The 16,272-nt window shown below is 38.2% G+C and overlaps 2 protein-coding genes across 2 annotated transcripts; both read left to right on the plus strand.

The window, feature by feature from the left end:
• The first annotated feature begins 8,836 nt into the window (after positions 1-8,836).
• Positions 8,837-10,794, plus strand: LOC121524510 (diablo homolog, mitochondrial-like). The gene is made up of 6 exons (XM_041809936.1): positions 8,837-9,138; positions 9,270-9,402; positions 9,501-9,626; positions 9,743-9,853; positions 9,976-10,072; positions 10,261-10,794. The coding sequence occupies exons 1-6, from the start codon at positions 9,002-9,004 to the stop codon at positions 10,464-10,466; spliced, it is 810 nt and encodes a 269-aa protein (XP_041665870.1). The 5' UTR covers positions 8,837-9,001; the 3' UTR covers positions 10,467-10,794.
• Positions 10,795-15,354: 4,560 nt separating this feature from the next.
• LOC121516918 (odorant receptor 131-2-like) lies at positions 15,355-16,272 on the plus strand. The gene has a single exon (XM_041798347.1). It carries the CDS (start codon positions 15,355-15,357, stop codon positions 16,270-16,272), a length of 918 nt encoding a protein of 305 aa, XP_041654281.1.

Here is a 16,272-nt window from a genome sequence, read left to right on the forward strand (position 1 = left end):
TTTGCATGTGTGCTATCTGTTAAAGACACAGTGAATGAAACATGTTACAACATTTTGAGCAGAGATGCAGAGTGTAACTTACATTTTTTTCCCGGGAAAACAGAACAGCATATCAATAGAGGAACATTGTGAGAAAACCCCAAACTTTGCAAGACACTTTTTTCACAAATACTCATCAAAGACAATATGCACGTTAAATGTACCCTCATGGTAACATTATATTATAAAGGACACCTCTCTCACCTAAGAAAGTCTCCATCAGTCAGAGGAGTAGGCCAAACTTTATACTTCTGTTTCTCTCATGACAAACACTCTCAGGGATGTTCTGCCCTCATCCTAGGGGTTTGGCCAAACTCAGATGTTGTGACTCAGGTCTTGATTTCTCCAGACAGATGTTATTTTCACGCTATCCTCATCAAGCAGTAAGTTTGACAAACATCAGATTTCAGTGGGGACAGCTGACACTATGAAATCTAATTGAAGTTCAACTTTAGTGTGCTGGATAGCTGTTGTTTCACAATGTATGCAATATGCACAACCTGTTTTGATCAACATAGCTGCTACAGAAAGAGGCCAAATCAACAATGTAGAGCATCTAAGAGTAAAACAATGAACCTGGAAAACTATTACCTGAACCCAAACCTAATCCTTTTTCTTTTAACAACAAAAACCTTCTTCCACAGCTCTTTTTCTCTTTCTCCGGGAATGCATGATATTATTGGTATGATATCAGCAGACATGAAAATTTCTGCTGACATTTACATCAGATGTTTTGGATATAAAAAAATGCCTACATCAGCTGTTAGTATTTGTTGAACAAACAAATGGCTGAAGTCTTTTTCTTTAGTCACTATTGCTCCCTACACTTTGAGAAACCCAGGTTTTAGTTCTGAACAACATTTGTCTATTTGTATTGGCTAAAAATAATTTGTAAATATCAGCATATCTTATATAAAAAATCCAATATTATGAATCCCTTCTTTTCTCCAAATAATGTCCATGATTGTTGCAGCTGAAACAACTCAAAATGCATCTGTTATACATCTTAGCCTTGAGGATGACATATGATTGAGTATTACCAAATTATTTATATGACTATTTCAGCTGTCTGTATCTTCTACTGGACTTATGAAAATATTATGAACTACATTTTTCATTACTTTCATGTGAAACCGTTTTTAAAAGTTCTATATAAAGTTTATTTACACTGACAATCAGGTTTACCATTAAAGAACTGCTAAGTTACTAAATAGGCCTACTAGCTATTAACTTTAATTTAAAACGTTTAGACTCACTAAATAAAAATGAACAAATAACTTTGGTATCTAATCAGCAGTAATGATATAATTTTCCATTAAGATACAATATGTAAAGTACAATTTTAAAAGCAGGCACTATATATATATTTTTTATCATTCAGCATATCCACTTCAATTAGTGATTAATACAGTTAGCCATTCAAGACTGCAAGCCAGCATAATCCTGACATTCAGGAAAAGAGTAATTTTTTTAACAAAAACTTTTGATTAATTTGTGGTAGCCTTTTAGATAAAACTAAAAATTACGATAATATGAATCACACTGGGGCATTAGGAAACAAGTTACCTAAACAGCTCATTAAGTAGTGTTAGCAGTTAGCTTGCTAGCGAATAAAGTTATGCTAACCTGAGGGTGACCGTTAATATGTTTGTTGTCAGTTACTTAAACTTTCTGTCGACGTGAAGAAAAGTTATCGTCTCTCTGAAGTTACGTTTCTGTCCTACTGACTAAGGTAAGCTCAGTGATCACTGTTGTTGGGTGTGCTTATTAAAATAAGATTAATCTATCCACTCGCTAGCTTAGGTGGGTTTCTGTCCGATAGCTGGTGTTTGGTGCTAATAGGGCAATGCTATCACAAGAGGGCTTGCTGATGTTGGACATTTAGGGGACAAACTTTGCAGCAGTGACACTTGATGGTGAAATGCTTTTAAACAGCAGAAATAGTTGGAAACAAACATTTTAGATGTGCATTTTCAATTTAACTGAATTTTTGGGATGTCAGTAAACCCTTTTGAAACGATTTAAGGGTGTTATGTATAGATCATAGTTTTAGTCTGCTGACTTAATCTATGATCTTAAAGTTTCTAACAGCATACATAAATTTTGTTTTAAAAAATCTTGATGAGATTAGAAATATCTTTTACAAGAGTGTCCTAGTCGAGACAAAGACTCTCGATAAATGGGTGTTAGAATGAAAAGTACAAACTACTCCACCATATTCAACACACCTGATGCAACATGAGTTTAAAAAAGGCTGTAACTTAATAATCCCCTCATAGAAATGGTGGTTGGGTTTTTTTTTTCCTGTCACACCTTGCAAAGGTGGAAAAAAGCACCAGACTATTATACTGAAGTAAAATTACAGTTAGCCTACTTTGGGTAAAATTTACGTTGGTAGAAGTAAAAGAACTTCTGCCCAAGTAAAAGTTAAAAATTAGTCATTTAAAGTTTACTTAAAGTACTGAGTAGCTACTTTTGACACCAAGGGGGATTTCACAATGAAATTCCTGAGATCATATTTGTGCAGTAAATACTAAAGGATGTGTGTCTCCAGCCAGGTTGTTTATTTTATTGTGTGACTTAACTCAAAGTAAAATGTGCTGCAACTGGCAGTTTCCTGTTGCTGGTAGGAAGCTTGAACCTGATGGTTTCTGTTTTTAGTGTACATTTTATTTACTCAGTACTTGATGATTTTTCAAATGTAATGAAGATGTACAACACTTCCCCCAAAATATACTGTGAAAGCTGAGATTTTGAAAAGCAATCAAATAAGAGCTAGTACACAAAAAAAGCTACTCAATTACAGTGAATAAATTTAACTTGTTACTTTTCTCTCCTGCTGTAAGTTGTTAGTACATGTATCACAGGAATTCAAAGATATGCATGAAAAATACCCTTCAATTAATAGCATATGGATGCTTACAACTTTTGGGCATTAAGCCTACTAATTGTTGCCAGTAATAAAATTTTAACTTAAACATAACACAGTTCTCCTAATGTTGATGGAAAATGTTTTAAACATTTTAAATATTTATTAAAAATATATGTATATATACTATAGACTATGAGTTCATGTGAAAAAGTGCAGCAGATGCTGGGCTGAACATTCATAAAAACTCTGAACTGGTTATGGTTTTGGAAACACGATACGGCTGAGGCACAGATGAGGCAACCTCACTGGTGGCTGCAAAATGTCCCCTAATAGCTTTCCCATTTTTGCTGATGCACACCAGTTTCCAAGTCACTTAACTGAACTATTTTCCAGCTGGATTGGGAGCCCTCATATTGATTTTTGGCCCTGCATTAATCCTGCTGAGTGGGCATTTTAAAGTCACCTGCGTTAGATATTCCAGCTTTGTCTTGTACTGTGCAGTTTGGGAACAGTTGTGCAAAGTGTTTTGGCAGTGTCCCCAAATGCTTGTAACTTTGGTACGACTGTGGTTGACTGAGTTTTTAAAGTGCAGGTGTTGAGTCCTTCACTGCAGGAGTAACAAGAGAGATTTGAATCACAGGAAAAGGCATTCAAAAAAAGATATCCCACTTTACATTGGGGAGAGTTTGTCTGTCAAGAGCAAAATCAGTGAGCAGTTTGCAATGAGAGGCCACAGTCTCTGATCTCTGCTTTATGTCTTCTCTGCCTTCAGCTTTTTATATGTGCTGAGTGCTAAGCTCTTTATTGCCTTATCTTTGTTGATTGTAAAGGTTAATGCATTGTTCAGCCTTGAGCTGAATTTTTAGTCACAATTTATAATCATGAAAGTTATGCAAGTAGTAAAGGAGAGTTTATTTCAGCCTTTTCAAAGCTTCAGTACACCATGGCCCAATATGATAGCTGAAAATTTTAAGTGGGCCTGCAAAAACCCGCATACAACCACAACATGACACTTTAAGTGTGCAATTACAAAGTGCAGTTAATTAGCAGGTACCATTTATATTGTTTTGATCTGGCATCTGCAAACTTCCAAGTTTTCTTTTCTTATATTGATCTCTTTAAACATACTTTTTGATTCTGCAAACTCTGTTCTAGTAATGATTAGGCTTTCAGCAGTTATTTCAACATGAATTCGCTGACACCAGTTCTGTAAATCAGACAAGTGATAGAAAGGTATCATGTCAGTTCAAATGTTTGGCTGTTTTTTCAGTTCTGGGACTAATTTTGCCTAAAAGTATTAACCTATGATCAGGTATCTTATGATCATTTAAAACATACTTGTTATTTTGAAAATTATATTGTAGGTTGTATGTAGTGTAAAAGACTTCTACAGTCCACTTGCAGTACCTCTAAGGCCCTCTAAGGAGCTTTGGCCCACACTTTGGGAAGCATTGATCTAAAGTTTGATAAATAAAGGAAACCCGTTTCATTCACATTCTTGATGCATTGGATTCTTCCCAACAGGAAGTCCATCTCAATTTCAAAATGAGGCATTTTGATGGTGCCAAATGACTTTAACCTCTTATAACTTCTGTATACAGTATTCTGTGATCTTCTACTCTTTCTGGCAAGACAACAATATCACACTGCACACGACCACATGCAAACATCCCATCATAGCACCCTCTACTCCCGACAGGAAGTGACAAAAATGGTTAATTTCTTTATTCCTCTTACTGTGCTGAACCTATCAAGCTCAGATTTTTCAACGGAAGTCCTCAATAATTGTCCACAACACTAACATGTTTCATCAATGTATGATCAAGGTCTGCCCCTCTAAACATTCAAAGGATTATTTTATCATTTTTGCTGTAGCACTCCCTACTGGCAACAGGAAGTGACACAGTTGGGACAGTTCTTTGTTTCTGCTATTACTGAGTTGAACCTAGCAAGCTCAGATTTTATAATAATAATAATAATAATAATATCTTGAATTTATATAGCGCCTTTCAAGAAACCCAAGGACGCTTTACAGGAAAAAGGAAGGCCTCAATATTTGTCCACAACACTGACATGTCTTATTAAAGGATGCCTTACTGCCAATGGTTGTTAATTTCACAGGAAGTTGGCCTAAATCTGATCTGAAACATTTGATTTGCATCAAATTTCACATGTGCTATCAAGGTCTGCCCCTTTATACATTTAATTTCATGGTTTTGCAGCAGCGGCATCTACTGTAAGATACCAATAGCAACTCTTGCATAGTGTGTCCCATCGTCTTTGTATTTTTCACAGTAAATATTATTATTATTTGTTATTATTACAGTCTAGACCTGCCCTCTTTGTAAAGTGTCTTGAGGTAACTTTGGTTGTGAATTGGTGCTATACAAACAAAGACTGATTGATAGAGTTACACCATGTTGAGGATTGTTTAAAAACTTGCCACCCAATGGCCACACTTGGTTTAATTGGTGTCAGTGTTTGGTTTTCTGTCATGATGGTTATGGCAGATAGATACGTGTTGAAAATTAAGTTGTCCAGCACATTAAGCAGGACAAATGCTTCATTTTGAAATAACTTGAGACAGCATGCTACAAGCACAGGAGTAGGGAACATGCTGAACAATAAATGTGCTGCCTGAAATCTAAAAATGTGGGTGATAATCATACCCAATGAATATGTATTAGTGCTCATTTCATGTTTTTTTCAAAACCAAGAAGGCCTGCTTCACATGCATAAACATCGTTGGTTGTTGTCAGACTCATGACAGGTTCATGTTTGAGTCTGGGTTAAGGACACTGCATTTGGTCATGGACATATTTCATGGATTCAGAGGGAGGGGGAATGTTGACAGTCAATGCAAAGATCAGTGTTGTTCATTTGGGGCTGTTTGAACTCATGTTGCATTTTTTGTACTGGAATTGTTCCTGTTCTACTTTTCCAGTTTGGACTAGATTATACAACAATCAAGCACTTAATCATGTTCCTTTATCTCAGGCCAAATCACAAAAACTGATCTCATACTGGGCCTGAATCATAGTTATACAGTTTTATATCTTAGAGTTTGAACACAGCATGCATTTCCATTAATTCTTTACGAGTGTAATATGTGGTAAGATTGTTTCATTTGTTGTCAGCCAAAAAGGATTTATTAGAAACATATCTTGACTGTTTAGATAGTGTTACAGTGTTAAACCTTTTCACTCATACTACTGAAATCTGCAACTAAACTTTGCGTCAGCATTGTTTTGCAGACTATGATGAAACCAACAGGGTTATTTCTGTAGTTGAAATGACTTGCATGTCAAGCAGTACACTGAGGTACTGTTTAAAATCTCCAGAGCTCACGTCTCATATCCCCTGCTTGGTCATTAACAAGCTGATGCTGGCTGATCATTAACATGAAGCTCCAGAGTCCTGAAAGTTTCATGTGTTTGGCAAGCAAGTTGACTCTGCTGAGAGCAGCTACGGAGGGGCTCGCCTCCCCTTTACGTAACTTCTACGTCAGTAATCAGGACTGTGGTGGATCAGAACAAACACAGTGGCTAGAACAAACTTTCTGTGACTTAACCTACCAAATGTCACCTTAGCAAACTAGTTTTATAGAGGCTATAAAGCTGAATGAATGCCATTGCAAAACACTTTTTAGCGGCTGTAATAGAGAACTAATAATAGGAAAAAGATTGACTAAAAGAGAAAAGATGTTTGAAGTTAAACAATGAAAAAAGGTCAGACGAATATGTTTTGAAGAGGACACATATTTAATACCAAGAAATGTGGCAGTGCCATGTTTGTATAATACCATTCTTTAAAAAGGTCATACCTGTGTACCATTCAGGATCATGATATGATATAGAGTATTATTGTTCTATGTCTTGCACAGGTTGGCAAATAGACAAATGCCTAGAAAACTTTCTAGTATGATGTTTGACAGTCAGTTAGTGCCTGATAGATGTTGATATATCAGGGAAAATGCTTTATTCAGTTTTTATTTATTTATGTATTTTTTTAAGATTTATTTTTGGGTCTTTTTGTGCCTTTAGTAGCTAGAGGAGGATAGTGGATAGACTTGGAAACAGGGAGAGACATGCAGCAAAGGGCCACAGGCCTGATCCAAACCCGGGCCGCCAGCGTACATGGGTAGAATCCCAAACCACTGGGCCATCTGCGTGCCCCCTTTCAGTTTTTTTTTTTTATACATTTTTAAATTGGAAGCTCTGAAAGGAGGTTATCATTCTGGAAAACTGAGTTCTTATTTAAAACATGGAGCATGTTGAACAGTGGAAGATCCCTTACACTAGGTTTGTTCCTATCAACTAGTTTCACTGCTGATTAAAAGCAAATTTAAATCCAGACTAGCCAACTGCTCTTAGGTTAAGAAAACACTCAAAAAATTTCATATCAAGCACAGTTTATTTCACATTGTTAAATGCAAGGTTGCAGTCTCTGCTGGTAAAAAATGTCAAATTGGTTTGCTAAGTGTGAAAAGTGCTATAACCAACAGCCTTCGGTTCTCCTTGGAGGTAAACGTCCACATATGCTTCTTAAATACTGCTCTGGTTTTATTAGAGCCAGTTTAATCTGAAACAGCCCATATACAACTTCTCCATATTTCTAGATCAAAATACTGCCAAAGGGGTGCCAATGGCCGAGCACTTAGGGGACACACCCTGTATTATTGAGGCAACAGTCCACCAAGCAGGCAGCCAGGGTTTTTGTCCAACCTATGGCTCCTTTCCCATGTCATTCCCCACTTTCTCATCTATGTTTCTGACTTTATCCACTGCTGTCCTCTATAATAAAGGCATAGAAATCCCAATAATAAAACGATTTAAAAAGTAGTATCAAGGCATGGCTCTGCTAATTCTTAAAAAAAGCCAAACCCCTTCATGCAATGTGATGCTATTCATCCTCATAGCTGGCATACTCGCAGTAAAGGATTATTTCAGTGTGGAAGTAGCTAGCCATTGGCAGGAGGTACAGCAGTGGCCAGCTGCTTATACACAATAATGGCAGGGTTGCACAGTATTGGATTTTTGACGATATCTGATATGCCAATCAGGAGTGAGCTGATCCTGATCGCGTGTATTGAGGCTGAAATTAACATTTTTTATTTGATTGGCGATTGGCAGGTTGATCAGATCAGCCTAGCCGATCTCAGCCATCGTACATGGAGTACATATCTCATGGTACATCCATAATGCCAATATTTCCAGAAAAAACAAGTGAAGTGGAAAGAAAAAAATAATAAATTGATAAGTGCATAGAATGGTTCATTACTGTCTAAGATGTAACTTAATGCTGTGTTGGAGGCTTTCATGATGCTGGTCATTATTGTAAGGATTTATAGAGGAAATATTGATTATGTGTGCTCACTCTGTTAGTGTTAAGGATTTTGTCTATAATTTCTGGCTGATCTTCATCTTTTAGAACATGTGGTTTGTATCTCATCTAATGTTAACTTGTATGTTAACAGTATGCAGTATGCAGCTGTTTTGCTTTTCGTGTTGATGAAAATATTCCTACAGCCAGTTTTGTGCTATATAAAAAAAGCAAAAGATAACTTCAAGATAACTTTTTGGGGATTAATTTTAGATGTTTCTAACATTTTTTAAAATCTAAATAGTTAATTTTTATAGTGATATGTAAAGGAAATTTCAAATTTTTCTTAAAGATCTATAACGTCCTTAACTAATACTAACCCCGTTTTCCATGCAAATACACTCACATACGCACATACCCATCTGAGCAAGCGAGGGAGAGAGGGATCTAGACGTAAGGTCTGTCCTTCTGGCCTCTCTCTGATAAAGCCAAATACGCACATTTGCAGGCCGAGTCAACAGATCAATGCCTTTACGTAATGACACGGTTTCTGGGCCTTATAAATACCAACAGGGATTTCAGTTGACCATCATTGAGCAGACCGCAAGATCACAAGCAGCAAAAACAGTATTCTGCTACTTTTACAAAGGCTGTTAAACTGTGAAAGGACCTGATTGTAGTTCAAACTGCAAAAAGAAGAAAACGACTGTCAGCAACTTTTTCTCACATAGCGCATAGACTCAGTCTGAGTGCAGCAAAATCTGCAAAATGCAAGCCATTCGACAATGTTCAATGTGTGCCAGCAGCGCTGCTGGAGGACTTCTGAGAAACCAGGCAGACTTTTCATTTCTGCGGACAAACAAGAGCATGCTCAGGAGGGGAGCCACCTGTGTCCGCTTCATAAGGTAGGTTATTCTTCTAAAAATGTTCTTAATTTTTTAGGATGTTTGGTAACTTCAAATCCTAGGCTTTAACTTTAAGAGAGCTGTTATTGAGCTGACAGACTAATCCATTTCCTGCATCTTATTTTCTGCAGCATTTCTGAGAGTGGACAATTCAGCAGCACAACACCTGAAGTGCAAAAGATGGGCGAACAGACAAATACTGCAACCAAGGGCTATACATCTTCAAGCGTTGCCAGTGGGCTCAACTCTCTCCCCTTCTCACAGGTTGGTCATATTCCTACAGCTATATCTACAAAAAGAACAACTCTTTTAGTTTTTCAAATAAAGATGTTAAATTGTTGAATTTCTCCCCTTGTATGCAGCATGTGGAGAACCTCTCTCACGACTCCCTGATCAGAAGAGCGGCCTCAGTGGCAACAGATGGTTCAAATACTTTCCTCTCACAGTCCTCCTTGGCTCTCATCGATGCCCTCACTGCCTATTCAAAGGTAGGCTGGATGTTATGTTATGGGCATTGAGTCTGCTGAATTAAAGCTTCTGTGAGTTTATTTTTTCAGAAATAACTGGCACTGTCCCTGACTGTCTGCCCTGTCTTTGTTTGCAGGCTGTACTCACTCGCATTGCTTTCCAAAGACGCTACTTGGCCACGCTGGGAAAACTGACCCCAGCAGAGGAGGATTCACTCCTGGAGGTGATCAATGTCCAGCGTGCAGAGGTATGTTATTGCTGTCGGTTAAAGACAAAAAAAGTACAATAGCACTGTGTTGATTTATGCTTTTTTTTTTAATCTGAAAAGAAGTTGTTTATATGAGACTGATCCATGTTTTGTTTTGACAGGCTAGTGACAGGCTGGAGGACTGCAAACGCCTTGAGTCAACCTGGATCAATGCTGTCAACTTGTGCAAAATGGCAGCTGAGGCAGCACACAATTCAGGTGAGTAATGCCTCTCGTAATAATAATGTGCTCACAGAGAGATTAAAGTTGTATTATCTGCTAGAAGGTGATCAGATCATATTTTATCCTGTTACTTAAAAGAAAACTGATTCAGTGGACTGAGCTCTTGATAGTTTTTCAGCTTTATCAGCGGTTTGAACAAAATGTATGTTTCCATATGTTTCCAGGAGCTGAACACGCATCTATGACAGTGAGGACAAACATTCAGGTGGCCCAGTCGCAGGTGGAGGAGGCTCGTAAACTGTCTGTTGATGCTGACAAGAAGCTGGCTGAGACAAAGGTCGAGGAGATCCAGAGGATGGCAGAATACGCAGCTTTTAGATGGGATAATGAAGAGCACGAGGTGCATGAGGCCTATCTGAGAGAGGACTGAGATAGACGGAGTAACCAGGAAATCATGCAAACACGAGCGCATGTTTCAACTTTGAAAGCTGTGACCTGTCAACCATTTATTTAACTTTTTGTTCTCATTTCTTTTTGAGCCCTTAAGTTGTGTTTGTAGCAACAGTATTTTAAAAAAGAGATATTATAATTATGAAAAAAGCCTAATTTATTATTTAAGACTATTTATTTTAAAAGTAAATGACAGCTGCTTTCTGAGCTTCTGAATAAATGATTATGGGCTGTGGGCTTATCCAACATTGTATCACAGTGTTCTTTATTGTATGGATTTTTGTTGAATAAAAAGTTTCAAAATGAAATCTACAGTGTGAATCAATGTTTTTTTTCACTATTTTCATAGAGAGGTGTTTCTAAACCTTGACTGGAGTCACCTGTGGTAAATTAAATTGATTGGACATGATTTGGAAAGGCCCACATCTCTATAGAAGGCCTCACAGCTGACAATGAATATCAGAACAAAAACCAAGCCATGAGGTCTAAGGAACTGCTCAGAGATAGGATTTTTGCATGGCACAGATCTACTACAAAAAAAATCAGTTGCTCTGAAAGTTCCCAAGAGCACAGTGGCCTCCATAATTCTGAACTGGAAGAAGTTTGGCACAAACAGGACTCTTCCAAGAGCCCAGCTAAACTGAGCAATCGGGGGTGAGGGGCTTTTTATTAAGAGAGCTGACCAGGAACCTGACAGTGGAGATGGGACAAAGTTCCAGAATGACAGCCATCACCGCAGCCCTCCACGTATCTGGGCTGTATGGGGGATCGGCCTGATGGAAGCCCCTCCTCAGTGCAAAACACAACAAAGCCTGCTTGGCTTTAACATGATTTTTTAAAATCTGATTTAAAGTGTTTGCAAAATACAAATTCAGAGATTGTGAGGGTGAATGATGAAACTTTTTAGTGTGCTGTTCACGTGTTGGTTGCAATCATCCATGAAATGTAGCATTTAAATTCAGCTAGATTTTATGGTATACATGAATAAACAAAAAACATTGAATGTTTACATCAAGTTCAAGACAACTCAATCTTTTTCCAACTTACTTTTTTCTTACTGTTGGGTCATCCATCTCTGGTGAGAGACAAGATTAGCAGTAAGAGTTTAAATAATTGATGAAGCCATTAGCCGTCACCTTTAATGAGTTTCACAGGAGTTTATGCCATAGGAGAGTCGTGATGATCAGCTCATTAGTATCGCTGCTCTGTTTTGATTCTAAATCCACGTGGAGGAAACCAGCCATGACTGCAGGACACCAACATGTTCATATTCCCTCATGATTCCCCTCTGTTAGCTGCTGTTTCTATGTGAGAGCTCAGAGTGGGCCATGAAACAACATAACTTTGAATTCTAAACAAACTTTCAGAAAGAAATAATAGTCAGAAGACTGCAACTTTTATTTACACAGTAAGGATATTCTTAAGACCCAGTATTATTTCAGTGAAAGGTGGCACTAAAAGAAGTACAGGGTTAGCAATATTTGAATAAATATCATAAAATGGTGACTCAAACATCCAGAAAACACCCTAAAAGAATATTGTGCTTTAAGAGGACATCCCTGCCAGCTGCATATGAGGCCTGACCACAACAAAACATGGCCTGCCCACAGAGAAATAGAGGAGCCCATGGAAGGTCCAGTAGACAGGCCCCCCAGATGTCATTCAGTAATACTAGGCTGGACAGTATGGTCTAAAATCTATAGCATGGTATTTTTGCCCTAGACTGTAATGCTATTATATCATGGTTTTATAAATCCAAAGGAAGAACCTAAATAAATGCTTATTTAGGTTCTGCTAGCCCCTTTTCCCTATAAAAAGCCTTCAATGGCATACGTCTGAGCATAAGATCACAAAAATATGTTTAAATAAGTCTCTGTGTTCAAATTTTGTTATTTTTAAGTTTTGTTCTCTCCTGCAGAGATGTATCAAGCTGCCCACTGATGACACCATGTTTCCTGATGTTGATGTTCACAATAAAAGCACTCAAACAACATAAAAACCACAGACCTTATTTTGAAGAAGTTGTTGGAAATAAAAACAAAAAGTAAGGCAATTTGTGTTTGGTACATTATTTCTTTGTTGTAACAATGCTTATTGGTAATAAATCTTACAATGCTGGAAAGCCTGTTTATTACCCTTTTAAATGATGCCACATTTGTAAGGATCATGCATTTGTAGGATGAGCAGCAGAGCTGAGTATGTAGGTTGCGCCCATGAAAAATGTGCCAAATCTTCTCTGCAAATGCCAAACAGCTTATTTTGCTGTTGCTATTGACTCTTGTTTTGAGCTTCTGGTACCCCCAGGTGCTGCCAATCAGGTGACTGATTGGCAGCACCTGTGAGCATGAGCCCTGCTACAGTGGTCAGTAGATGTCTGCTTCAAGAATTGGTATGCCACGTTTGACTGATCTTGATAGAGCCCGTCGGTTGGGCAACTTCAAGCTGGTGTTCTGCAAAACCAAGTTGTTTGGAGTTGTCTGGCATTGTTTGGAGTGAAACCTAGCACCATCTCCAAACTGAAGGCCAAGTTCCATATAACGCTGAATGTCAGAGACAGGCCATGAAGTGGGCTTCCCAAGAAGACAGCACCCCAAGAATACTTTTTTCTCACCCTGTCAGCAAGAACTCTATCCTCCAAGATGACAACAATGGCAATCAGTCAAATTAAATAAAAAAAAGTCTGAAAAGGTAATTTAACCATTTCTGAAACATGTTTAAAGTCTCTTTTCATGTATTAATTCATTATATATCTTCTTTAATCTTATAAACACAGAACCCTGTTCAGCTACTAGCTAAATGATAAGTGGGCTTTTTTGGCACTTTAATCTTCTGACCACTCAAAGCCCTTTTCCTCTTCATGTTGAAGTCGCTCATTCATTCACTGATGGCGAGGGCTGCGTGCCCATCAGTACTAAGTAATCTCATTGAAGTACATCAAAGCCAAGGACCCCTCAATACAAAGTCTGTAGAAGCTTGAGATCAAACCACCGACTCTATCAGATTCAACCACAAGATGACTAAGTCAAAGTCTGCCCCTGATTCCAGGCCCAAAACGACATTTCACAGTAACTCCACACAAAATGAATACTCACTTTTCTGGTCTCAGTCTTCAACTTCCTCAACGTGTGTGCAGCAAGATGAACAGCACCACTCATTACATAATTACAGATTCATTCAATGACAACCAGAGTTTTGACTATACAGTCAAAATCGTGCATAGTCAATTGCTACTGTAAAGTTAACAAGCTAAATTCGGCTAGCTGTTAGCTGTGTTGTACAATCGATGCAATAGCAAAATCATTAGTCCATCTCAACTCCTGTCAGTTTGGTTATGATATGTTCTAAAGGACACAAGTATACACTCATGTTGTCATAAATTAACAAATTGGTCCATTTCTGGCACCATCATGGCTACTACTATGGCTGTGTTTGTTCTGCTTCCTCCATCAGTCAGCTTGTTTCCTGACCAGCTGTTGTCCATTCCACATGGCGATACAAAGAGTATGCACTTGGCTGTCCTTGGTGTTGCCTCTCACAGCAGGATTTCTGATCATAAATACTGAACATGTTTAATATTTCCAGTTTCAAATCTGGGCAGCCTCTGGGCAGACTGGGGAGGGTAAGTCCCTCCTAACACACCCTACACCAGTGGTTTTCAATCTTTCGTTGCCCAAGGCACACCTAAGATCAAGCCAAAATTTCAAGGCACACCACAACCATATCTTTACAAAATAGCCTCTTACATGTTACAGTAAATCGAGCATATAGTGTTTGTTCAGGCAAGCCATGGAATCAAGCACTGCCATATAATTGAGATCAGCTGATCCAATGAAAGTTCTTGTCCGCTGATGCAGTCTAGGCATGCTATTGGCAAATCATACTCATGCTGCCATATCCAAAGCCTGTAGTAGCCTTTGCTACTCCCTCTGCAAGCTACTTTTTTCTCTCCTCCACCCCAGCTCCTCCTTTATTCTACCTCTGACTTTATCAGTGTCATTCTGTTGTCATTTTTGCCTGTTATGCTCTGTTTTTTGTTATTGTATAGTTTTAGTAATAACGTATGGTTGTACAAATTCCAAAGGAAATTCTAGCAAGATAATAAAGATATATCAGATAATCCAGCCTTTGCTGACTTTAGTCAGAAGGGGGGTATCGGCCTAAAATCATCCTCTTCATCTTGTAGTTTGTGCCTCACCTTTATCAGATGTAGTGATATGTCAAATTATGACAATTTGTGGGATTGTTTGTACTACAAATACAAAGAAAAAATAACTTTTGACTCATCAAGGACTGACCTCCACAAAAAGTGGAAAGTGGAGGAAAAGATTCAGCCGCTCAATAATAATGCAATCACATTCAGACACCAATAGATTCTTTGGAGGGTTGTAGTCTGGGGGCGTCATTTACTTAATTTACTGCAGCCTTGCCTTTACATTTAGAGTGTACTTATGTTTGTTTTTCTTTGAGAAACTCATTTGCATTATGAACAGGACCTAATTTGTGGTTGTTAGTGCAGCCTAGTGTGCTAGCAGTTACTGTCGATGACGACTTCCATGTGCTATTCCCCTGGAGCTGAGGCTGTGTCTTATTAAGTCTTCATACACACTCCTTACTTTCATTCATCTTTGAATCACAGAGGCAGTATGTCATGTTCCTGCAGCGTTGGTTTGTAACATGAGAATCTAATGCCATTTAACTTGTTCATGTACTGTATATGTCTGGTGTGAATGCTGGGGGCTGTTTTAATGTAGGTAAATGCAAATTGTCCAATTTGCATTGGTGATTTTCTTGAATTTGAACCTCTTTGACCTTATTGTTTTTGAAAAGTGGGTAAAAATTATCAACAATATTTTAAACCTGAACTGAACATGGCTTACAATAATTCTCATGTTGGTAGCGTATCCCTCATGGAAGGGCTTAGTTTCAAAATTATTTTAGTTCAGGTTTTGGTGATAGTTTTCCTTGGCATCAACTTTATGCTGCTCTCAACCTTTTTTATGAAGGAGGTCTTCTACACATCTTTGCGCTACATCTTATTTGCTGTTACATTGCTGTCTGATTGTGCAGTTTTGCTTCTGACGGGTATACTTGCCATCTGGACCAGATTTCATTTCACCGTGCCTGTATGGCTGTGTCTTATCATATTTATTTTGGCCACTGTATACACTTTAATCACGCCGTTTACGCTGACAGCAATGACCATAGAGCGTTATGTAGCCATCTGCATGCCCCTGCGTCATGGAGAGCTGTGCTCCACACGCTGCTCACTGCACTGCATCCTCATCATTCACGGCCTCAGCTCTATTCCCGTTATTGTTGATCTCGCCATCTTCTGTTTATCAGTGCCTCTCAGCTTTTATAAAAAAGCAGTGGACTGCAGGGCAAGGGTTTTTATTTTGTACAAATGGCAGGAGTATATTCGATCTGCTATAAAGCAGTTCTATTTTTTGCTTATGTGCATTGTCATTGTATTCACTTATGCTAAAATCATGAAAGCAGCCAAAGCTGCATCAGGAGAGAATAAAAAGTCAACATGGAAAGGATTAAAAACTGTAGTCCTTCATGCTTTCCAGCTGCTGCTCTGTCTCATCCAGCTGTGGTGTCCATTCATAGAGGCTGCTGTCCTTCAGATTGATTTCATGTTGTTCATTCATCTTAGGTTTTCTAACTACATTCTTTTCTATCTTGCTTCAAGATGCCTGAGCCCTCTTATTTATGGTCTCAGGGATGAGTTGTTTTTCAGTGCATTGAAATACCAGCTCTGTGGCTTGCACAACACTAGTTAA

The sequence above is a fragment of the Cheilinus undulatus genome, linkage group 2, assembly GCF_018320785.1.
Source record: "Cheilinus undulatus linkage group 2, ASM1832078v1, whole genome shotgun sequence".
Lineage (NCBI taxonomy): Eukaryota > Metazoa > Chordata > Actinopteri > Labriformes > Labridae > Cheilinus > Cheilinus undulatus.